At 40.9% G+C, this 24,111-nt stretch overlaps 2 protein-coding genes across 2 annotated transcripts; both read left to right on the top strand.

The window, feature by feature from the left end:
- The first annotated feature begins 6,041 nt into the window (after positions 1–6,041).
- On the top strand, positions 6,042–12,006 carry LOC139102567 (longitudinals lacking protein, isoforms H/M/V). Its single transcript, XM_070656565.1, has 3 exons — positions 6,042–6,487; positions 9,019–10,043; positions 10,536–12,006. The coding sequence occupies exons 2-3, from the start codon at positions 9,041–9,043 to the stop codon at positions 11,231–11,233; spliced, it is 1,701 nt and encodes a 566-aa protein (XP_070512666.1). The 5' UTR covers positions 6,042–6,487; positions 9,019–9,040; the 3' UTR covers positions 11,234–12,006.
- Positions 12,007–15,091: 3,085 nt separating this feature from the next.
- On the top strand, positions 15,092–21,413 carry LOC139102467 (chondroadherin). The gene is made up of 3 exons (XM_070656365.1): positions 15,092–16,071; positions 16,605–16,727; positions 16,974–21,413. The coding sequence occupies exons 1-3, from the start codon at positions 16,054–16,056 to the stop codon at positions 18,036–18,038; spliced, it is 1,206 nt and encodes a 401-aa protein (XP_070512466.1). The 5' UTR covers positions 15,092–16,053; the 3' UTR covers positions 18,039–21,413.
- The last annotated feature ends 2,698 nt before the right edge of the window (positions 21,414–24,111 follow it).

The following is a 24,111-nucleotide window of genomic DNA, read 5'->3' as shown; positions in this document are numbered from 1 at the left end:
TAGATTTTCTCCAAGCCATTCTCTAATTCTCCCATGCGCTTTACTCCCGAAATCCGGTTCCGAATATATTATCTCGTCGTTCACTGTTATTAGCGAGATTATATTCGTAAGTATTGCATAATTGTTATCGTTACTATCGCTGTATTATTGCGCTACATTACACTACATTAAATTATACTACATGCAGTGACGCAATCGCGTTTATATAACAGATTATTAATATGTATGCGTCGCGTTATCTTTACGCGTTATCTTATTAATGATGTACCGAAATGATAATCGTTCCACTTCATTGTTACGGTCGCTGGATGATTTTGCTTTTCATTTAATGGGCGTAAGGGATCGATGCGTAATTTTTGGGGAGAAAAAAGAAAAAAGAAAAAAGGAAAACAAGAAACAAAAAAGAAATACGTACGCGATAAGAAAAAAAGAAAAGAAAACAAACTGCAATTCGCCGCATGTTTTCAGATATGAGCGATACGTTTACGTGAAAGAGATACAGTTATCTAGGATTTCAATAGCTCAAAAGCAGGATATCGTTCATATTTTTTTGTGAGACCGGATGGCGGATCGGCGGAAGTCGGCGAACGTGAAATTTTCCTGTTTGTTACTGGGATCCATTATCCCCGCTTTTTTTTCACTATCTTGAAAAGACGCGTTATCTCGTTAATGATTCACGAAAGCGATAATCGCTCCGTTTCATTGTTGCGCTCGCGATATGTTTATATCTTCTCAAATGCACGTGACGGACAGATATGCAACGCATACATACGACTTTTGTAGAGAAATGCACGTATGCAATAAAAGAAAAGATCCTGCTTATGATTCGTCACGCGCTTTTGGATGCAAGCGTGCGTTTAACACGAACGCGGTTGTTTAGAAATTTAATGGACCGAAGGCAGGATAGCGTTTCGTATTTTTTTTTCGTGACCGGATGATGATCGGCGGAAGTCGCGCGCGCGTGGATTTTCCTGCTCGAAGCCGGTATCTTTTGGCACTCATTTCTCATCGTTTTAGAAAAAGCTACAAGAGTACGAAAATTATCCTACTGCGCGAACGTTTCAAGTCTTCACCTGGCGTACAGGTGTATTCCTTCGTTAATCGCAATTACGTAATCGCAGGGATAATAAAGAATTAGTTGAAAATTCCTACCCGGCGGTCGGTCGTACGCGTCGTCGTTGCGTGACCCACATTTCACCCGGAAGCATCCCTCCCCTCCCCTCCCCTCCCCTCCCCCGTTACGTTCTGCATTTCGCATAACGCCGCGAACGGAGATCGACCTACATAACACCTGTTACAGCCGTTCAGTAAATAGGGTATTACGGTCAATGGTTATGGTCAGCATTGTGAAGGCGTCGAAAGGCAGAACGGATCCGGATGGATATGCAGAGAGCCGGAGAGAGAGAAAAAGAAAGCGGAGGCCTAATTCTTTTTTTCAGGCATAAGGAATAATTGCACTTGACGCACGCAAGGGTGTGCGCGGGGTGCGTGCCCCCAGGGAGAGAGAGAGAGATGGAGGGGAAAGGGGGACGCCTGCACCACCAGACGACGGATACTTGGTCTATTGTACTAGCGACAATGTGTCAGCAGGTAGCTGATCATCGATCGGGGGTCTGCGCGGTCAATGACCTTGCAATGTGGCCGGCAAAGGGCGAGGCCGCGTCGTTACGCCCGTGAATAGTCGGGGTACAGTCGTGCGCGTTAATAGCACACAATGGACGCGCGATCGTTGGTCGAACGTCTCGAGGAAACCTGAAGAGCCGCGGACGTTCCGATGATTCAACCGCGCGGACCTGAGATACGTACGACGTGTCGACGATTCGCGCGCGCGATAATTGCGAGACATCCTTCGTAAAGAATTATCAACCGATTCATTAACCCGTCCGATCGTACGTGCACACACGCGCACGCGATGAACATTGAACGCGCAGAGGAACGATCGCACGCATCTCCATACTCCTCGCCCACGAGAAAAAAGAGAGAGAGAGAGAGAGAAAGAGAGAAAGAAAAAAAAAAGAAAAGAAAGAAGAGAGGCGAGAACCCGAAAAGCCAATGGCACGATACCGAACAGCTTCAGGGCTTATGAGGAACCTGTTTTCCTTCATAGGGTTTCCACCTCGTCCTTACTCGTCCGTCGGCGTAACGCCGTAACGAAGGGGGAGCCTTCTCTTTCAGGACGTTGAAGGAGAAAAAAATTTCTCGTCCCCTTTCCATTTGATCGTGGCTCGCCGACTTTTGTGTCGATCAAAAGTTCGATCTCGATCCCGGAGTCACGGTGCTTCACGAAGATTGCGATCGACGATCGTGAAAAAAAAAGCGCTAACGATCTTCGCTCTGAGGCAACTTCGGCGTACGGGATCAGAAAATATGTTACGTGTATACTTAGAATACGAGCGGGCACGTTTAGGTCGATCGGTTTGAGAAATGCGGATATCCTTCGATATGATGAGGTTTAATTACACTTTTTTTTTCTGAGTCGCTCGACGAGCAATCACTTATTTGTTGTATGCGGCACTTATATCGGTGCTTGTGTGCACAGTTGCGGCAAAGAAACGATATCGTTCGCCATTGCCATGCTATCGTTATTAGTATATGAAAGATATGCGACGGTCATAGAAACTTTATGGCTATCAACCATATTCGAGCGACTATGAGATAAGGCAAACAGTCGGCGCCAAGATGTGTCGCTTCACGTTGATGATAGTATGCGTGACGTTTTCTTTTTGTCCGTATCAACGGATCCGTGCAATGTTTTGTTAGCCTTGGCTAAAAAACTATTCTTTTTTTTTTCTTTTTGCTCTCAGGTAAAAAAGCTTTAATTACTGCATTCCATGGACTAAAGTGCGTCATCATGCAAGCACGGAAAAACGCAAGGTAAGTGAAAGCTTTTAAAGGTAAATTATGTCCTTTCTTTCTTTTTTTTTTTTTTTTTTCTCCCCTTTTTGATAGGATTTTTGCTTTGTTGGCTAAAAAAATTCTTATTTCAAAAGCGCAAATTAGCTTCACGGTCACGTGTATGTACCTTTTACAGCGGAGACATAAAATTGATACGGCGCAGATGTGGCCGGGGTAACCGAACAAAGGTGTTTCGCACAAGGGATATAATCTTTACGGTGGCTTCTCTAAAAAGTTCGCAGCGAGATATTTCTCGTCGCACGTATTCAGACGTCGATTCACAATTGTAAGTTACTGGGAAGAAAGGGGACTTTTTACAAATTACGTTTTCAAGTTACACAAACAGATTTTTAACTAGCTAATCGGTCTTAATTATATATATTTTTTTAAACTGAAAATTGTGCGATTATAGCAATCTTCTCGTAGGTATCTCGGAGGAATCATTTACCGTCGACGGTCATTACGTCGTACGAGGTCGATTCTTGGACAAAATTATGCATGGCACGTCTATAAAAATATCATGACGCGATCGTGGGATGTGCCAGGATACAAAGTACGAAAGACGCACCCTGCGACGATCAGATCGACCCGCTTATGCTGCACCGGTTGTTGTCATAGCTCCGTATAACGCATCTGCCTGCGCTACCTCGGAGTATAAGGTAGAATTTCGATGGCGCAACAGGACAAAGATTCACCTTGCCATCGATGCATTCTTTCTCTCTCTTTCATCTCCCTCCTTTCTTGGCCCCCCCCTCCCTCCTCCCCTTTTTCTCGTTTTCTTCGTCTTTTCGATCCCCTCTACAATCATCATCGGAGTCGTCATCGTTGCGTTGAGAAAAACGCCCGTTGCACGTATCACATACATACGCTCACACGCTCGTCCACACATACGAATGCACACGCTCCCTCTCGCACGCATGGCCGTGGAAGCGATTTTTCCTTCGACGCTTTATCGTAGCTCTTTCCTGAGTTTTTAGACGCACTCACGAGATAAGAGGTACGATGGCGCATATTTTCAGCCATTTCCGAGCGAACGACTGCACACGCGGTTTAAGATAAATAACATTCAAAAATTCTATAAAAAAGAAAAAAGAAAAAAGAAAAGAAGGCCCTGTTCGTATTATACAAAATACTACTTTATACTTGTATAAAAAAAAAATTATATCCAAGGAAATCTCGTGGTGCTAAAAACAAAGAAATTTTTTTTTTCTTTTTTTTTCTTCTTTACAATAACTTTCATCTTTTCCTACAAATTTGACAAATCGAAGATCCGTTAATTACGAGTTCCCTCATTTTACGCTGCCTCGCCCCGCATCGCCGCGTTTTTCGTTCGCTCTTCCTAGAACTTTGCAATTTTCTCACGATACTCGAGTGGAAGCGTCATGCCAGCAACCCCCGCATGGGTAACGTTACCCAATTCGTGTGGAGCGGGCCCGCGTGTGTGTGCTGCGGGGTCGGCCCGCGTGTTGCTACCCGCGAGGGCTACGCGCCGAAATTATACACGCATACACGTCCGCCCGCACGCAGGCACGCACGCACGCGGCAAGCGAACAGAGGGCTCGTCATAAAGTTTAGTTGTGGTCGCAATTTTCGTGAACGTATAATGCACACATGGTGAAACATATTTTCCCGGGGAGTTTTTTTTTTTTTCTTCTTTTTTTCCGTGCGTTCGTCTAGGACGATTCTACCCTCGCCTGGTGGGCGCGCGAATGCGTATATCGCTGGGTACCACCACAGACCTTTCGTGCGGGAGTCGCTGTGGGTGTAGGAATAGTTTGTATGCTTAGAGCCGCGCGCGCGTATCTGCCTGGCTGTGTGCGTAAACGCGCGCGTGATATATCCCGCAGGATATTGGCCTAGGAGCCGCGTGATTGGCCGATAGTGCGAGCATAGGCGAATAAGTGCGTGTGCTAGGCGTGCACACGTGTGAGCCGATGCGCCGAAACCATCACACACGCGTGACTATACAAAGGCGTAAGTTTTACGTATTTTTTCACCGCCGCGCACGTCAGAGAAGTCAAATTCAACGAGGAACATTTTGCCGAGAATCGTTCGTTACCTTAAAAAAATGTTACCAAATTAACTTTACTTGCCTGTTAGTTTTGTCAGTTCGAAACTACGCGATAATTTTTTTTTATTCTTTCTTTTTTTTTTGTTTCTATTAAATTAATCTTATCGGGATTAATTATTGGTAAATTTGTTATTAATTACAGCATCGTTACGGTCTATTTGCAGTGCAAAAAATAGCACGCTTTAACACGTCAAATTGCGATTTAAATTTTTGAATAAAAATTAAGAAAAAGAATAAATTAAAAATGTGTTTGCGAAAATGCGAAAGAGTTACTAGTCGAAACGAAGAGATAACGCAGCGCAGTTCGGAGCAGCGTCTATTTCGCGTAAGCGTTCTGTCTTTCGACGCGAGTAGTTCGTTCGAAGATGCGGCTGTAAGTGCGCGTCTGAATTTTCTTTCGGCTTTTTCTGGTCGCGAACTTTGACCCCGGTCTGCCCTCCCCGCCACCCCCCCCCCATCTTTCCCGACGTTGTAACAGAGAGATTAAGATTTCGCGTTCGGATTGAAATCTTTTTCGGGGACTGACGGCCCCCGCGCGCCTTCAGAGTTTCACGTTAAAATTCATCCCTCTCGCTTCGAGCCTCGATCCTCAGCTGCGTTAATTTTTTTTTTTTTTTTCCCTTGCGGGGAGAATCGCGTGGAAACTGTTCCCTGGGCGGGGACCGTGGCCTTAGGAAAGGTTACGCCATTGGCCCTAACACGAAGAAAGAGGGAAACTCATGGATGTACTTCCACCCCAATGACTGTCGCCGCGTGACGGGCTAGGCCGAGTGCCGAATGCCGAGTGTGCCGAGTTGTACGGGCAACGGCATGGTGCAAGCGTCAGTGGTCGTCGAGCAGGCAGGAAGAGAGGTTTTCTAATTCCTGGTACGCGGACGGGTCCCACCGTCTCCTCCCGTATATTGGAGAACGTGCGGCTTTCTCGCGCGTGCGAGCGCGCATGGTCCTCCACGCTGATCCGATCGCCTACGGGGGACACGGGGTGGCTGGGTGTGCGTGAAATAAGGAGTAACGTGCACGATTCTGTGTATGTGTGTGTGCTAGGTGCCCTTTTTTTCTTCTTTCACTCGCGTCCTCCGCGCGCGGTCTGTTCGCCGCATGAGGCGCGCATTACGTACGTATATACGTAGAGGTAGATACGCACGAGGAGGAGTGCGAGCGACAGAAGGGAGGAGGAACATCCGTCGGTCCCGCGCTCCAAGTGCACGGCACTTTGCGGTACGCGCTTCACGGAGATTAGAATTTCGACCGGTGGAACAAACGGCGGCGGAAGGGGCAGGGGGGGGAAGGGGAAAGAGAGAGAGAGAAAAAAAAATCGTATCTGGACACGACATTGATAACGACCGTGAGGTGGTCCCGTCCCTTGACGATCTGCGCCCTGTGCCCGTGAAATCTTCCAGACTGCACGCGACCTAAGAACGGAGCGTTAGTCTCCTCCGCATCTCTCTAGCTGCGCTCGCTTTTATTAGACCGTCACCCAGCGTTTCGCCGTCGCGAGAGGAACGTCCGCCAAGTCGCCAAGTAAGTTCAACGCACTTTTTCTTCCTCCCCGCTTCTAACGATTCGACAAGTCGGCGCGATTAAATTCTTCCGCATCTACTTAGCAAGTGGAAAGTGTGTCGAGAGCACTTGCAACTATTTTCTTCAACTTAACATACAATTTTGGCCGTTTAATCAAAAGTTACATAAAGATATTCAAATTATCATTGAGTAATAAATTTAAAATGAAAAAGTTATACATCGGTCGCCAATGATTTTGAGTTCTTCTTATTTAATCGAATTTGTTTATTTTATTCTAATATCGCTACATTTCCACACTGCCTATCGCGAAAAAGAAAAAAAAAATTTTTTTTTTCTTTTTCCAAAAAATAAAAGAAAAAAAAAAATTATTAAATCGGCCAAGTTATCTACAGCTTTCATTTGCACATGAAACGCTTGCCATTAACTTTTTCCTTTTATCTCATTCTCCCTTGCAAATTTCTTTTGCAACAACTAACTTTTCTTTAGTTTAACGAGGAAATCGGTCGAGGATAAATCACAGGTCGACCGACTGACCGATTAAGATTACATTAGAATGTATTTATTGGTTGCTTTTGACATCGTTAGACAGTTATATTTAATCGCTTCCACGTATGCATCTTTCAGTTCACGAAGAACCTCCTTATCTTCCTCTTATCGCCGTGCTTGCTCTTAATTGCTACTGGGTCGACCGACTGGCCGATCGAATAGCGAGCCTGTGAAAGCCCCTGTGACTCACCCCACGAAAGAAATGCAAATATCGACTAGCCTCCCCTCGGTGACGCGATTTTACCCCAGCCACGAGAACATCGATCGTCTCATTTACCCTCATTATCCCAATCATTTACGAGGGAAGAGTAAAAATCGGAGTGTAAAAGTAATAAACCTGCAACGGATAGTTCTGAAACTCCACTTTAAAGAGACGGTATAAAGTAAAGAAATATTCTTAAAGTGATCAAGCGGGTGTACGTATTAAATAAAAAATTAATCACGCAAACGTAAGCTGTAGGTGCGCGACGTACTTAAAAAATTATTTTTTTATTCGATTCGATATGATTTGTAATTATCCACGGAATCAAAGTTGTAGTTTTAAATATTTTCGTTTCGTAATTCCTCTCGTCACACTTGTAAAATCTCCGCGAAAATGTTCACGAATATTTAACGCGGATAAAACGTTATAAATAAATCAGCAGAATAAGTTTAATGCGTAACCGATAAATAACAGGCTTGAGAAAATTGTTCACCCTTTTCACGCTGACCTTGCCTTGAAACTTTTGCGATGGTCACAATGGTAAGGGTTACAAAACTTTTTTTTTTCTTTTTCTTTTTTTTTTCTCTCGACAATAGCACCATTTTGATGCTGGGGTGCATTTAAATCTCATAAGAATAGGTGAGAATTGCACACAAATGCTAGCCATACATTTTCGAATTCCGTGCTTACGAGTAATACTCTTTCATTCGCGCAGTATAATTTTGTTAAACATTTTTTTTTTATCGGAAACGACTCATTTTCATGATATCACGATATAATGCGACGCATTCGTTGCGTGAGATAAAGCTTTGTGATTATTTGAATTTGAATCTTTTTTTTTTTTTCTTTTTAATACAAAAGAATACTATTTCGGTACACAATGTAAAATAAATATTTTGCGACGTCTCGACAGTCTTAACTTATCTATATCGTGGTCATTTTCCAGTTCGTATTTGTATAGAGGCGAGTGTTTCTTTTTCTAATCGCTTTCGGACCTTAAGATACGTAATCTTTGCCATACGAGTTTCGAAAACAGTCTTAGGACTAGACACTCTGATATTAACCGAAGTAGATTAGCGAGGTATGCAGAAGAAAAAGTGAATACGTTTACCGTGGGTATCTATTAAATCGTCATTAATCGTACGTAGATCAATAATTCTAAACTCTGTTATCCTGAAATGCAAAAGCCATTTGCATCCAGGATACGAAGGGACGCTTATTTAATAAGATATTTCAAGTTTTTAGACGTTATAAATATCTTAGAGAAGAAAATATATTATTTGCATATTTAAATATAACAATTTTATCGATTTTTAATTTGGGTTATACTGAAAAGAGTGGAAGAAAAAAAAAATGATTATTACTATTATCTGTTACGAAATTAGTTTCAGTTTCAGATTTACTTCCATAAAATTTAACGTCGACGATTCGATGTCGATGACGTTCTCATCGATTTAAATTAATTTAAATGATATTATATTAAGCATCAATTGATGACGAAGAGAAAGGTCGTCATATTGCGCGCAAATGAAAAGTTAATGCATGTGTGAACTTTGATCCTCAACACGAGTCCTTATCGCGAGATAAATTCGGTATTTCTATTTTTCAACGAAATTTTGGATATTTCCTATATGAATCATACGTCATCAGTGGGAATTTTAATGTGAAGAAATAATAAAGAATGGGGGTGAATTTCTATTTCGTTTTACGACCGGGCTAGCCAAATTGCAGTTGAGACCGAGAGCAAGAATATCTTTTAAAATGAGAACTGATTTTGCCGTAGGTTCATCAGCACGCCGGTCATCATGACTTCCTTTCAACAGTACTGCCTCCGCTGGACCAATCATCGCTCGAACTTGCTGACCGTTTTCGAAGACCTCTTACACAACGGGGCGTTCACCGATGTCACCCTTGCCGTGGACCACAGTCTAACGATCAAGTGCCATAAAATCGTGCTGGCCGCGTGCTCGACGTACTTTCAGAATTTGTTCCACGAGCTGCCAAGCCAGCAGCATCCGATAATCGTATTGAAGGACGTAAAATATGCGGAGATTAAGGCAATATTGGAGTATATGTACCGCGGCGAGGTGAACGTGGCGCAGAATCAACTACCCGACCTGCTGAAGATCGCGCAAGTGCTAAAGGTAAAGGGCCTAGTGGAGGAGCACGGTAATCAGAGACAGACTCAAAGCGAATCGGCACACGACCTTCGGCGCGAGGATGCGATAAACGCGTCAACGTCGTCCCCGCCGCCAGCGATCAGCACGAGCACCGACGGTAACTGCGCGAGCCATTCGTCTCCGCCGCACTCGACCGGCGTCTACTCGTCCCTTCACGGGAAATCCGGGGTCTCGCTTGACCACATTCAAAGTCACCACCTCGCGAGCTCGTGGTCAATGCCCTTGCTTTCGGGGGCGAGTCATCAGTTCCCGACGTCGCTCTCCCCGTCCGTTCTCGGTGGCGGGTCCTACGACAACGGCGTCGAGGCCACCGCGTCGCTCAAGCGCCGAAAAATGATACACTCGTCCCTGCTGATGAACAATGACACTCCGATACTGCGCACGGTGCTCGGCCAGGCACACGTTGACAGCTCGCAGTCGCAGCCGATGCCGTTGCTGCAGCCGGACAGCCACGAGCCGGTTCACTATCGCAATTTGAGCAGCAACGGTTCCGCGAACGACGCCGACAACCGCCGCAGCAGCGATCTGGCTTCCGGCGATACCATCCACGGCGACCTAGCCTACATGGACGAAAACGAGAGACAGTCGTCCCCGCAGTCTTATGCCAGCAATATCGTGAGAAATTCAGGTAGCGATAGCAACTCAAGTATCACATCGGCAATTCCAACTGCAGACTTTTTACACTTATACATTGCGTATTATAAATACCTGCAAGATAAGCAAGCTGGAACGCAATTGACAAATTTATCCCTTGCACCGTGCGAACAAAACTCACCGGAAGATGATAGAGGCACTAACGTGAATGCCAAAAGTGAACGAGGTATTTACTGTTCGAGGTATCGACTGTAACTGAGTTACAGTCACGCGACAATTAAAAAAAAAATTTTCTTTCATTAAATATAAAATTATTAAATTATTATATAATACTAAAAAATTTTACCGCGTCAAAAAATAACTAGCGACAATATTACAAGCTTGCATTCCCTGCTACGAAAGCTCTATTTTTATTTTACATATTCCTTTTTACTTCATTATCACGACGATAGATTAGATTTTGTACAAGCTGATTCGTATAAAACTTGAAATATTAACGAACGACGTATTAACTGACTGATTGCAGCTGCTACAGACTGCGTCCAGCCGAAACCAGAGTGGAAGCGCTACAAACAGTACACCCGAAACGACATCGACCAGGCGATCGCCGCGGTGAAACACGGGATGAGCGCCGTTCAGGCAGCGCGTAAATACGGCGTGCCATCGCGCACGCTTTACGACAAAGTGAAAAAGCTCGGGATCCCGACATCGCGGCCCTTCAAGCGCTCGGCGAGCAACGGAGGTAGCGGCGCCGGGTTCCCATTCGGCATTGGCGCTAACGTGAACGGCGCTCTTTACGACAACAGTGGAAGCGGCATCATCAAGTCCGAAAATACTCAGCCCGAGAACGAAAAGGCCGACGAGAGCGGCGGCGGTAACACGAGCGTCGTCGAAGGTCTGACCGGCACTAGCACCGCGGCATTCGACACCACCTACGCGAAGGCGACAAAAGACACGGACTATGACTCGATGTCAGACTCGATGACCCACTGCAACACTAGTCCGGTGATAAGCTGCGCTAAACAGAGACAGGAGCAAGAACAGCAGGAGCAACAACCGGATATGGACGACCAGGTGGAAGACCTGTCGGTGAGTCGCAAACCCTACGTTTCGTCGTTGCGACGTGTGATAGTACGTCCGCCGTCCACCCCGTCGTCGGTCGCAATTAAAGACGAAACGATCAAAGAGGACGCAGGTCTCGATAATAACGATTGTTATAGCTAACTTTTGCGCCGTAACGCCGTTACGAAAGTGGTAATAATTAAGATGTGATTTCACCAAGCTGCTTCTCACAATTGCCTTCTTTATAGATACTTCGCCTTTCTCTTCGTCCATTGATCTTTGTAAAGTTATGACTCATGATAAGGAAATCCGTCAGTTTAATTATCGCGAAATAGTTATTCCATTATTACTTTTCGTTAATGTTCTTAATTTCCACCAAATTAAGATGGATTGCGATGTTCGGGGGCTTTTAATTTCTCAATCTTATTATTTTATCTAATTAAGAAGAAACTTTCTTCTTGTAATTTTTTTTTTTTTTTCTTTTTTTTCGAATGTATATTTTTATCTCAAATCGAATCTAAAGCAGATTTTTACAGGATCCCTGTTAGATATTTAATCGTTATGATATATGCAGGACTTGGATCGCCTGTAAAAATCGAACATTATCATCGATCAATTAAATAATCATTAAAATTAACGATAATCATTAATCATAATCATTTGAATGATATATTCCATGTTTATGAATTTAATGAAATGATTGATTCCACTCGATTTTTGCTAGGAATTTGTCGTCAAATTACGTCGGTAGAACGCGAGAGATTAACACGAACGTAATTGATGCCAATTTACCGCAATATTCTATTCGAATGTGCTGGTAAACGAACAACTAGCCCACTGGTAATTTTTTGCCGGGACGTTTTATATCTTAGTTCGACGGAATATGAATTTTGATATATGTAGAAAGCGAACGTAAATGTATTTATTCCTGTTTGAACTTGTTCGCAAATAAGGTATAATCAATCGTCTAATGCGCGTTTATTTTAAGAAAATACATTACTAAAGTAATGATAAAATTGTTAATTATTGCAAATTTATTGATTCGTTGTTCGTGATTCGCGATTCGCGCATATATTTTTAGTGCTAGCCCTAAGGTATATTCGCTCGAGATAAAAATGTTTAAAAATTTACGGTTTGAAAATAATGATTTGTACAAAAGAACGTGTCGTTGGTCAGTGATTCATCAATTTAGAGTTTTCAATGCGAACAACTACTAAAAAAAAAAAATAATAAAAAGAAAAAAAAAAGAACCATGAAATAAAGCATTAAAATAAATATATAAAATATATATATATATATAATATTAAAAAATTTTATCTAACCTCATTATTATACTAAATATTTGTTGTAATTGGATATTACACCGCACGTTTGGAATTTTTTTTTCGCTTCTTACGACATATTCGTTTGTGCAGTTTATTCATTTACCGTAATAACTATTAATATTTTAACAAATTGACAGCGAAATAATATGACGTTCATGACCATGAATCTGACGCTACGTATGTACTGTCCTTCTCTCCATTTATCGCGTCGACGAAATAAAAATGACGCGATGCTCTACAACGATAGCGTATCAACAATAAGTACAAATAACCGACATATTTTCGGGATGATAGACTGATAATTTGCTACCTCTTACATTTACCCGACTGATCGTTTTATTAATGAGCCTCGTATTATTTCGTACAATTATTTAGTAATCGAGATATCGCTGTTAATTTGTTAACAATTGTAAGTACTTCGTTGTATTTGTTCGTTACTGATCACAGTTCCGGGATAGGATTGCAATATTGCTCAAGCATATCAGCAGTGATGATAATAACGAAATACCTCGTAAACTACGTGTTCATTAAATGTAAGACTGATAAAATGCAGATTTGAAATGTATTATCATATAATATACACAAGCCTATTGAGACAAAGTATCGTGAAAAAAAAAAAAAGAAAAAAGAAAAGAAGAAAAATAATCAGTTTGTAATTAAAGACAGCAAAAGACAGCCTTTCTATCAATTATTAAATAATTTTTAATTGTTCGATATCTCATTTTGAAACAAAGGAGGAACGAGTATCAGCGTACGATAACGTTTCATCGATACTTTGTCTCCCTAAACGCAGACCAAAGCTACTTCCAGCAATATTACCTCAATATATGTAAGTGACACTCCATATTTATCGCAGCAGGATTTTTATAGCGCGAGAAAAGATATTTACAGAATACGTAGAAAATAATGCAATGATGATACAGTACCTGTCCGCCATGTGATCAAATGCCACTATTTTATAAAATAGAACCGATAATGTCATAGATTCCCGAAGTTAAACTGCAAACGTTACTGTATTAAGTAAGGCAACTTGAAGTTTTATTATATATGTTTTATTTAAGAGTGCGTATATATTACTTTATAGTCATTGTTACTATACGCATGATTATTATTATTATTTTTTTTTAATTTTTTTTTTTTTTAAATACTGATTGCAGAGTGCACTGTAAGTACAATAGTACAATCACAATTTAGTAAGATATATTATATTGTTAGGCTTTAATAAATTCTACTCTAATTGAATATAATATACCGTGCATCGATTAGATATTTGTCAAATAATGCGATTTAAATAATGCGACAGTATAAAAGACTATTATATATATTCAAAAGAATCTATAAACGCAAGATATTTCGTTTCAGCGACTTTGTCGCGTAAAAGAGATGACGATAATTACGATATATATTTCGTCTTCTTTTTACGTTTGATTCTGTCACGTATTACGGTCCCGAAATGTCGATCGGACTTTGCGAATCTTGGAACAGCTTGTAAGATGCACGTGTAGAATAATTAAGAAGGTATACACGTATCGTATGTACGGATACGACATACGTTGTTTTTAAAGAGCCGATTAGTTTATCGAAATATATCAGTGTTGACGCAATTAAAACATTTTATGCAATCGGCGTATGTATTTTAATCCGCGTGTGTCTACGGAAATTGGATGTATCGACGCGCTTGCACGCGTATCTTAAAAATGGTACACGCATTGCGATGGGGCTTCTTCCCCGGTACGTGCCTTCATTCGTTGATTAATCATTATGACGCGTTTAACTACGAACGTTGATTTTGTACTGTTTGCCCGGTAAAATTACAATTGGATCTTACCACGACGTTTGATCTTTCCCCCGGTCATCTATCCGTACAGTAATTGTAAATAATTACGAGTAGACGACCTTTAATAATTAGCGAAGTAAGACTGATTGTAAGACTGATTTTTTTTACGTTGACTCACACGCACACGCACAATGCGCGCCTACACATATATAATGCGCGTGTATATATATACACATATATATATATACATATATATATATATATATGTATATCAAAAGATGTATAAACGCATTTATATATTTGTGCATTTATTATAATATATATATTATATATATATATATATATATTTACACACTTGCTCTCACAGAATGTATGTTACGAATAATTGTGCAAGTTTGTTACAAAATAAACTGTGTAATCTTATACACCGTTGTTGCTTATTAACCGATCCCGTTAATTAAGTTTACCTTAATTAGAGGACATATACGCGCGGTATGTCGAGTTCAGTGATCTGCAGCGTACTCCGCAATACCGATCGTTTCGTATCTGCCTACACATGTATCTACATCTAATGTGCGTGTATGTGCACGCCAGCGCAATGGCGAATTGATCTCCAAGTCCAACGTCATGCATAATGCGATATATTTGATTCTTCTGCGCAATGTCACGTAGAATTTTCTATTTAATTATATCTTACGCGATTGATCGATTATCTGTTATTTTTACAAAAGCTCGTATATTTTTTTGTGAATTATAAAAAGGGTACGAATAAAATTCTCGATTAAATAATTAGAAAACGTGCAGCCGCACGTAATATTTTCGGTTTAAACGGCAAGTAAAATGGAACAATTAAACGAAATTACGGTTTTATTAATTACGGATTTATTTAAAATTAAAATAATAAGCAGATAGAAATGAGGAAGTGATCGTAAAATTGATTTTACGAAAGCAGGAAACCAGAGGGAAACTCCGGAGGATGTCGGAGAGGTCATCAAGCGAGGTTTAATCAAATCTTTCGGTGCATCAGGTGCGCCGAGCAAATTCTAAATGACGAAACGACTCGCGTGGCACTCCGCGGCATAGTTTTCGGATTCGCGGCAGGGATTGCGGGAGTATATAGCGTAAAAGAGGAAAGATGCGACACCGGGGGTGAAAGAGAATGGAGGAGAAAAGGATAGACAGGGTGAAACACAGTTACCTCCCGCTAATAAGCCTCATTCCTCGATACGCGCGCGGGGAGAATAATTATGGGCTTGCGCAGTGCGCTCGAGTCTTCGGACGGAGGCAGGGGTCGGAAGAGGGTGGCAGGACGAGGGAGCCGGATTGCCGAGAGGGTGGCCGAGGAGAAATAAAGCCCCGAGCCCAGCCGGCGAATGCAGCCGCGCGCGCGGATGCTGAAATCTCACTCCGCCCGCTTGTCGTTCACGTCGACGTCGACGTCCTAGTCGCCCGTGGTTTTCGCGTCCAGACCGACCGCCGCGGACCGTCTTCCGCGAGAGCAAGAGGAAAAGGGCGCGAGCCGAATGTGGATTCGAACGCGGGCAGATACGCACGCGTGAGTGCGTGCCTGCGTACGTGCGTGCGTGTGTGCGTGCGGGGAGGGTGCGTGTGCTCGCGCGCGGTCACTCTGCGTGAGGAAGAGATTAATACCCAGTGGCCGCTGGTGCGTCGTGCTACACGTCGTGCGATACTCTTCGTCGGCGATGGCCTCGTTTTACCCATAGGCATATGAATATATATATATATATATATATATTTATAGATATATATATATATGTATATACACACACCCGCATATACACGTACCTATCCTACATCGCCTCGCGTGACGTTTTCACCCCGGATATGCCGAGGCATGCGCCGTAAAAATCCCGGGATTGATGTATCGCAGGGCGCAGGTACGCACCCCGGCATATACGCACCGCGTCTCATGCGTTTGCATGCGTTCGCCGTCGTTCGGTATGCCTCAATCGGCTTGTCCTGCACGAGCATTGCTAACATGACACTCGAATAAATATATACGAATGTTAGATCGATGATTCGAACGAAGGTTCTGTCTTATTTCTGTTCGAACTCTGATATATTGAATTAAATTTTTATTTTTTTTTTAATCGAAAGAGAGGACTAAAAGATTTTTCTTTAAACATAGTAAAAAATTATCGGAACCTTTCGCGATGGTTCCGCTTTAATTTCGTTCCAAAGTGTGCAACAAAATTATTTAGCATGTTTTCTTTTATTTTTTAACTTGTCTTTTTAATCGTTTTCTTTAATTACTCGATCATTATTTTATTATTTTATTTGTTTTATTTGTACGAGTCGATTGGATTTAAATTTAAGACGAGATATACCAACGATGCTTCGAGCGCAATGCATATTCAAGATATTTTTCTCACATATTTATATATAAATTGTGCGTATTGTAATTTCTCAGATCTGCATTTACTACCTGCTATGCATAGCAGCAGTGAATTTAACGTACACCTCCGATCTGGAGATTACTACGACGAAAAGCCGGGATTGTCCACCAGAATGCATTTGCCTTTCTCCAAAACAGGTAGGAAGCAATGTTTTAAATCATAAGAACTTTACAATGGTAAAAGAATTAAAATGGGAGATAAAAAAAAAAAAATGTTCTAAGTGGCACATATTCCTCGCATCTTCGAAGGTGATTGAAATAAAAATTTCCCATAATAAATCGCAATGGTATTTCGCATGATTCGTTGTAAATGTCGAGCGATTATTGCCGTATAACGATCTTAACGAGTAGATTTATGCGTATAATAAAAATCATCTGTTACAGGTGCTGTGCAATACAGGCGGCCTCGAGGACATCCCGGCGCAAAATCTGCCGGAAAGCGTCGAGGAGCTCTCGCTAACGAAGAACAACTTCCCGGTGATAAAGGGCGACGCGTTCGCCGGCCTCCGGGTCTTACGTAAACTCACGCTGGACGGCAACAATATCTCATCCATACGACCGTTCGCGTTCCGCGGGCTTAACCGATTGCGCGAGCTTTCGATTCAGCATACCCCGCTACCGTGCATCGAGAAGTTCTCGTTCGCCGCGTTGCAGAACATCTCGGTGCTGCTACTGGCGAACAACAAGATTCGCTACGTCGAGGGCTACTCGTTCGCCGGCACGTCGAACGTGAACGTGATCCTGCTGAGCAATAACCCGCTGCTGACGATCCGCAGCCACGCGTTTGCCGGCCTCACTAACGTTAACAATCTCATCTTCCCGTCCGGTATTCGCACGATCGAGCAGGACGCCTTCGACGGGCTCCAGCACGTCGGCCAGCTGAAGCTGAGCTACATGGATCTTTCCGGACTGCAGAGCTACACCTTCCGCGGCCTTTCTCACGTGCACTCGATCTATATTCAGGAGAGCGATCTCGGCGTGGTTCAGAGGAACGCCTTCGCCGGCCTAGCGCACGTAAGCCGCTTGAACGTACTCAACAACAAGGTCGACCTGATCGAACGCCTACATCTACGCTACGAGAACTACATCGAGATCCTGCGCTTTCACGGCAATCACGTGTTGGAGGCGCCGCGTCACGCCCGGGACGTCATCCTCGAGGTGGAGACGATCAGCGCGGTCGATAATCATTTTCCATGCGATTGTCAGGCGCACAACGTCCTCGAGAGCGACTTCGCCCGCGGTAACAGCGTCGAGTTTCAGCGGCGCAACTATTGCATCTCCCCGTTCGAGTACAATGGCAAGCCCATGAACGTTGTCGACTTCGATCTCGTCGCGCGATGTCACGACAACGTTATCCAGGATAACCTGGGCTCAGGTGTCCTCGGGGTGTCCCGTTTCTCGGCGCTGCTGCTGATCGTCTTCCTCTTCACGACGAATCTTTTCCGATGAGCTGCTTCCAGCTCTTTCGATTCTCCGACGATCATTTCCGCGCTGATTCTTTCATGCTCGAGGCGACGTAGATCAGAATATACGACCGTATACATACACATATTTACGTGCGCGCTTACTTTTTTTTTTTTTTTTTACGGTATCGAGAAGTCTTTTACTTTGACATTTTTACTTAATTTTTCTTTTTTTCTTTTTGCTGCGCGCAGCAGGTTTTCGTAATCGAATACAGATAACGTTGACTAAACGAAAAGACGTCTTTTACGAATTACATTATACATATTATCGCCATAAAGTATAATATCGATCTTCTATGACTTGACATGAAAATATAATAGCATAGAAAAAGAAAAGGAGAATTGTCTGGTGGTTCGAAATAACCGATGAACGCTACAAGTTTTAATTAAGCATCAAAATCTAAATCGATTTCGACAAACGAAATTTCGGTACTAAAATATTCATTTGACCAATTAATGAAAAATAAAAATTTATATCCAATACTGTAGAGAAATTATTTTTATCGCAAAAACATAATTCAATTATCGTAAAAAAATTTTGTCTTTTTCTAGCTTAATAATCGACTTTTGAAAGTTTTGAAAGAACTTCTATCTCTTTTATTTTAAACTGACTGCTATTTTAGTAATCTAAAAATTGAATGACTAAAGAAATTCAATAGTTTTTACTTTTAATTTAATTTCATTAAATGGAATCAGTATTCTGTCACAGAAAAATTTCAGACGGAATCAAGTAAATGGCAACTTTTTATACATTGATGCATGTTGTGAAACTTTCCGTTGTTAATTAAGAAATACAGCACAATTGAAGGAACACAGACGTAAAGACGTAAAAAAATAAAATCAATAAAAATAAAAAAAAGAAAGAAAAAAAGATAGCAATAAAAGAGCTTCTATCTAATATGTAACATTTGTCCGCAATATTATTCTCTATAATATACAATTGAAATGTATACGAATGGACATTCGCGCACGTAAGAAGAGATTTTTTTTTTCGCGCAAGTCGTCATTTTTACGGTCGTACGAAAGTGGAAAAAGAACGCGGCTATTAGTCATTAATACCAAATGGATACATATCCTTTTGAACATATGAAAGTGAACGAACGTGATCTTACATATCGAGAAGATCGTCTATCTAGCGTGAAAAATATCATAATTTCGTCGTTAATTATTTAATTTTAATAGAATATTAAAAAAAAAAATGATCGAGAAGCGTATTATTCTACTATATTTATCTATTACATCCGAAACGACTTAATTTTTCAACTAAAATTCAAAAATACATATAAACGCATACATACGTGCATTTTTTTTAAATCAATCTATTTCCACAAATTCATGATCGTCAATCGCGGATGGCGTCATAAGAGATAAAAACGTCATACGAGCTTTAACTGGCCGGCGTAATGGACCAGCACTGTCGCATTTACTCGAGGCTTTGAATTTTACATGGGACACGTCGTAAAGAGTACATTTTTTGGGGGCATTAAAAAATTGGGAAAGTAAAAAAAAAGTGAAAGTACATGGAATTTTACTCGCTAAACGAAAAGCTTCTAAATCTTTTTTTTTTTTTTTTTTAATGCTGCGTACACCGAAAAGTAGATATGACGTTTTATGCGGCAACAGCAGCTAGCGTACGTAATTCTAGGCGGCAGAGGCAAGGGATGAGATAACAGGGAGAAATCAGTCATCGGCAAACCGGCCGGCGCGGTATATATTGTACATGCGGTACATGTGAAACTCGACGTACACGACGTTATAATAAAGTCATATTCGCTGGCTGTCGTCGTCATATCTGCCTTTCAGCGTACACATATACATGTGTCTAGACGTCACAATTTAAATATTAGTTACCTACAAAATTGCGCAATACGACATATCTCGACATAAAAATGTAATGTTAAAGAAAAAGCTAGATGCAGTATATAATTTTCGAGAGTCTTATCTCTGACTAGGCCCATCACAAATTTTACTTCCGGGTCCAGGAATCCGAGCTATGCGCCTGTACGTTCACATCTGCTTTATACACGATCCCGTTAGTATACTAAGTCGAGGGATTATTTAAATAATTCGGATGAAATAATGAGATGAAAGTATCTAGCGATTAAGTACATACGTTTCATTGCGTTTGATGCGCGCGCAAGATTATCGAAGAGAGATCGAGATACTCTGCACAGAATCACGCGGTTTAAAAGGGATCGATGAGAACTCGTCGTGGAAAATTAATTTTTTAATTAAAAAAAAAAAATGTAATATCAGGAATTAAAATAAATGGAAAATTAATTCGTTTGTGGAAAAAACTAAAATTATATTTAATGTAACATGTTATACAAGAGAGAGAGAGAGAAAGAAAGAAAAAAAAAAAAAAAAAAGATTGATCAAACCAATTAATTAAAAAAAAAACAAAAAAATGTTTTTGATCGTAACCAATTTGGTTCGATGTGCACTTTCATCAAAACCTTTTAATCCGTGTATTTCTTGAAAAATGCAATGTATTTCGAAATGCAAGTAAATAGCAGTGTATCACATGCTCAACTCCTTAGACGAATAATTAATTATAATAAAAATCTTTCTTTTTATACGCCTATGTATGCGTATAAAAGTTGATCGTAATGTCGATGAAGCGGGGGATCTCCATTAGCGTGGAAATCTTTTGGCGACTCATCTCGTCAGCGTTATCATAGAAATCGCTTATCGTCTCACACGTTAGAAATCGCATGCGAAAACTTTGCTTTCATCGAGGCCGGCAAAACTATGGCGCATCGTTAATTAAACAAGGCATCGACTCCCTAAAATGTCACGATACAAAATGCTTCCGACTTACATTTGATACCGCGAACAGTCGTATACACAATTTGTATAAATACATTTACTGTGCCAACCTTTTGCATTTACCTGTCACTGTATTTCAGGTGAATACTTAAGAGTATAAGTACTACGAGGAAATGAAAAAAAAGAAAGTATCAAGTAGAAAATTTACATGATATATACCACAGAACATTTTGTTCTTCGCATAACACGAAAGAAAATTACTGCTTCATAGATAAAAGTACATTGGCGTCCAAAGGCTATTATATAAACTGAATCAGAGTTACAAGATAATGCTATACTATGCTTACAATAAAAAAAAAAATAATAAAAAAAAAACCCAAAAAAGAAAAAAAACATTATATAAAGCGTGTTTCGCTGCCATTCATAATGGAAGATTTGCTTGGCCTTCGGTCAGCATAATAACCGAGGACCAACCTAGCTTATATTTTTTACCAATGTTTGAAATAGCGTTTAATAGACACGATTATTGAAATTGTAATCTTTCATTGTAGTTAGAATGTCCCGTCATATAATAAATGGAATAAAATATTAATATACCGACTCGTACAATTTCCACAAATATTATTTATATAATTATTTTAAGATAAATTCTTATTAATTTGTAAGTTTTAATAATAATTTTTTTGTTTTTTGTTTAGTTGATATTTATTTTTGTTAAATTAAATTTTTATTGTGAGATTTAAATTTATTACGGTACGAAGATTTAAATTTTATTACGACTAGAAGAAACCATGCGTGAGCTACGCGCGCGCTTGTATACATATATTTATTTGTACTAATATTATATTTCTTTCAGAGAAATAATGTGTAGAATGCATCAAAAACTTTTAACCACACCGGTTGTACTTACAGAAAATATTAAAAGTACGTACAACCGACAGTCCGCAGTCTGTTTAAGTGGGACGGAGAATTTTTGTTGCATTGCACATAAAAAATTTACATTACATTATTTATCCTATCTTAAAAAATTGGTGAGTGACAGATACTGAGTAAATAAAACGATAAATCCGTATTAATCCCGAGATTTTTCAATTCCAAGGCTCCTAAAGCGTCCGAGAAGTAACAAGAGTTTAGAACGAGTAAAGAGATGACCGAAGTCAGGGTGCCGTTTCCCGCCGGCTGCTAACGTCATCCTTGATCAACAGCGGAAAGCTCGAACTGCCTATTACCCGATGGAGTTAAATTATCATCGGGTCTATTATCACTAGGTAATGCGAGACTCAAGCTTCTCGTTGTTGATCAAGGATGACGTTGGCAACGGGCGCACGTATCTTACAACCTGGAAAAGATCTAAGCCGTGCTTTTCAAAAGTTGAAATTTTGAAAATTAATATTTTCGAGTCGAACAAAATTCACAACTCTGCATCTTTTTATATAGCACGTTTGGGCTGCTTCGCATGGTGGGTACAAACTAACATTTCGTCGGCTTGTTTGTAAAGTCGACAGCGCGAGCAGTCACGGTCCCCGTTATGCATTGTGAAAGGTAGAGACTGCAGGCTTTATTAGCAACGCACTGCCCAACCGGATGATTACACAACAATTACTAATCCGGCTATATAGAAAATTATTTACACGCGATGTTTGAGGCAGCCGGGTGCCTCATAATTTAATATATATATATAAAAAAAAAAAAATTTAAGAGAGACATTTTCGAGGCTGCGAATCACGCAACTTTAAGAACATGCGAATTTTCTACATTTTGGTTTAAAGAAGAAATTTGATATTTATTATTTCGCTTGGCTCGTAAGCATTTTCGCAAACAATACGTGTACATGAAAGTAACGGCTGGGAACACGGTGAAATCTCTTTACGAAATTTTTAACTCGGTTGATCAATCTTGCGAGGTCGCGTTAGAAATTTGATTACGAGACGATCTGTCGCCAGAAAAATATCTTTCCGGGTTTTGTTACCGAAATTCAGTAATCTGACGTGAAGCGAAACGTGGAAAAATGATTTGTGATTTAAGACAAGATACGAGATTGTGTTTGAAAATTAAATAAAATGATGCATATGAATAATTTAAGCGTTTAATTTTTAAGTTACATGGCATTATAATAAAAGATTAAATTATCAAAAAAAAAATTTTTTAAGTCGAAAGAGTTCTGAATTGCCAGAGATCGAGATGGGAAACGGTAACGAGATCCGAGGTTTGAATCGCAGTTATGTAAAGAGCGGCGGAAAGAAGAAGACGAAGAAGAAGCGGCCCGGGGATTTCTTTTTAGCTCGTATCCGACATCGCAAACCGTACTTTCACTTTCGTAATTAACGTGGACTCTGCGCGGCGCGGCAATGGTTCGTACGTGCTCCTAAGTCGAGTATCCTCCGGCAGATCCTCCCCGAGAAGAAAGAAAAAAAAAAGAAAAAAAAAAGAAAAAAAAAAAGATAAAAGGAGATTCAGGAAGAACCGCAGAGTTTAGCATCGTATTCGCGAGATCTTTGACTCCACTGTTTTACAGCAATGCCGCGATAATCACGGGTCCGCGGATCGTTTCGCAAAAAGGTGTGCTGTATCGCGTTACGTTTCGAGTGTGTAATTCCTGTAACGACGACCTCCCCGATTCCGTATCCTCCACTCGACTTAAATAACGTGTGCATAATAACGGCTGTGATACAAGACGGTGTATGCATAGTCGATTTCACTTTCGGCGGACTCGCAGCGGCCGCTACTGCATCTCATTTTGGCCTCGTGTTCTCTACTCCCGTTCTCCTCCGACGCTTCGTTAATTTACCTCGCCTACGTTCTTGAACTCTGTTAAAGCCTCGCACCAGATTTAATCGACGTCGCAAATAAGAATTCACGACGCTGACTTTGTCGCGCGGAGGAGGGACAAGAGGAGAAAAAAGCGCGGGGAGAGTATCGCGGAATCTTAATCGCATCGCCGGTGGAATTTATGTGACGTCTCGAGAATTCGCTTTGTTTTCATCTCGTATAAGGATTGCGAAATGTATTCGGTATCTGGGGAGTACGTTTTATTATACGAATAACCCGTCGGTACGTACGGCGATCGTAAATGGCTTAACATACGAATTTAAACGCATGTCGCATATGCGGGACGCGTGCTTCCTGTCTAATAATGACTTCGCCTCGCGCATCGTAACTGTTGGCCGTGTAATCGATAACCGATGACGTTTATTCAACGCAAAATAATTATTTAACATATTATCTAACTGATATAACATATCAACGTTTGATAAATAAAAATTAATTATTATTCTACCGTACAAAAATGA

The sequence above is a fragment of the Cardiocondyla obscurior genome, linkage group LG05 (assembly GCF_019399895.1).
Source record: "Cardiocondyla obscurior isolate alpha-2009 linkage group LG05, Cobs3.1, whole genome shotgun sequence".
Classification (NCBI taxonomy): domain Eukaryota; kingdom Metazoa; phylum Arthropoda; class Insecta; order Hymenoptera; family Formicidae; genus Cardiocondyla; species Cardiocondyla obscurior.
The sequence above is the reverse complement of the archived record's forward strand: the minus strand, read 5'-3'. Positions and strand labels throughout refer to the sequence as shown.

What these genes read in the sequence shown, in the direction of transcription:
- LOC139102567 (XM_070656565.1), top strand. Translation starts at nt 9,041, where the DNA reads ATGACTTCCTTTCAACAGTACTGCCTCCGCTGGACCAATCATCGCTCG. An exon ending in CAATATCGTGAGAAATTCAG is followed by an intron (nt 10,044 to 10,535) that starts GTAGCGATAGCA and finishes GACTGATTGCAG; the next exon opens with CTGCTACAGACTGCGTCCAG.
- LOC139102467 (XM_070656365.1), top strand. An exon ending in TTTGCCTTTCTCCAAAACAG is followed by an intron (nt 16,728 to 16,973) that starts GTAGGAAGCAAT and finishes CATCTGTTACAG; the next exon opens with GTGCTGTGCAATACAGGCGG.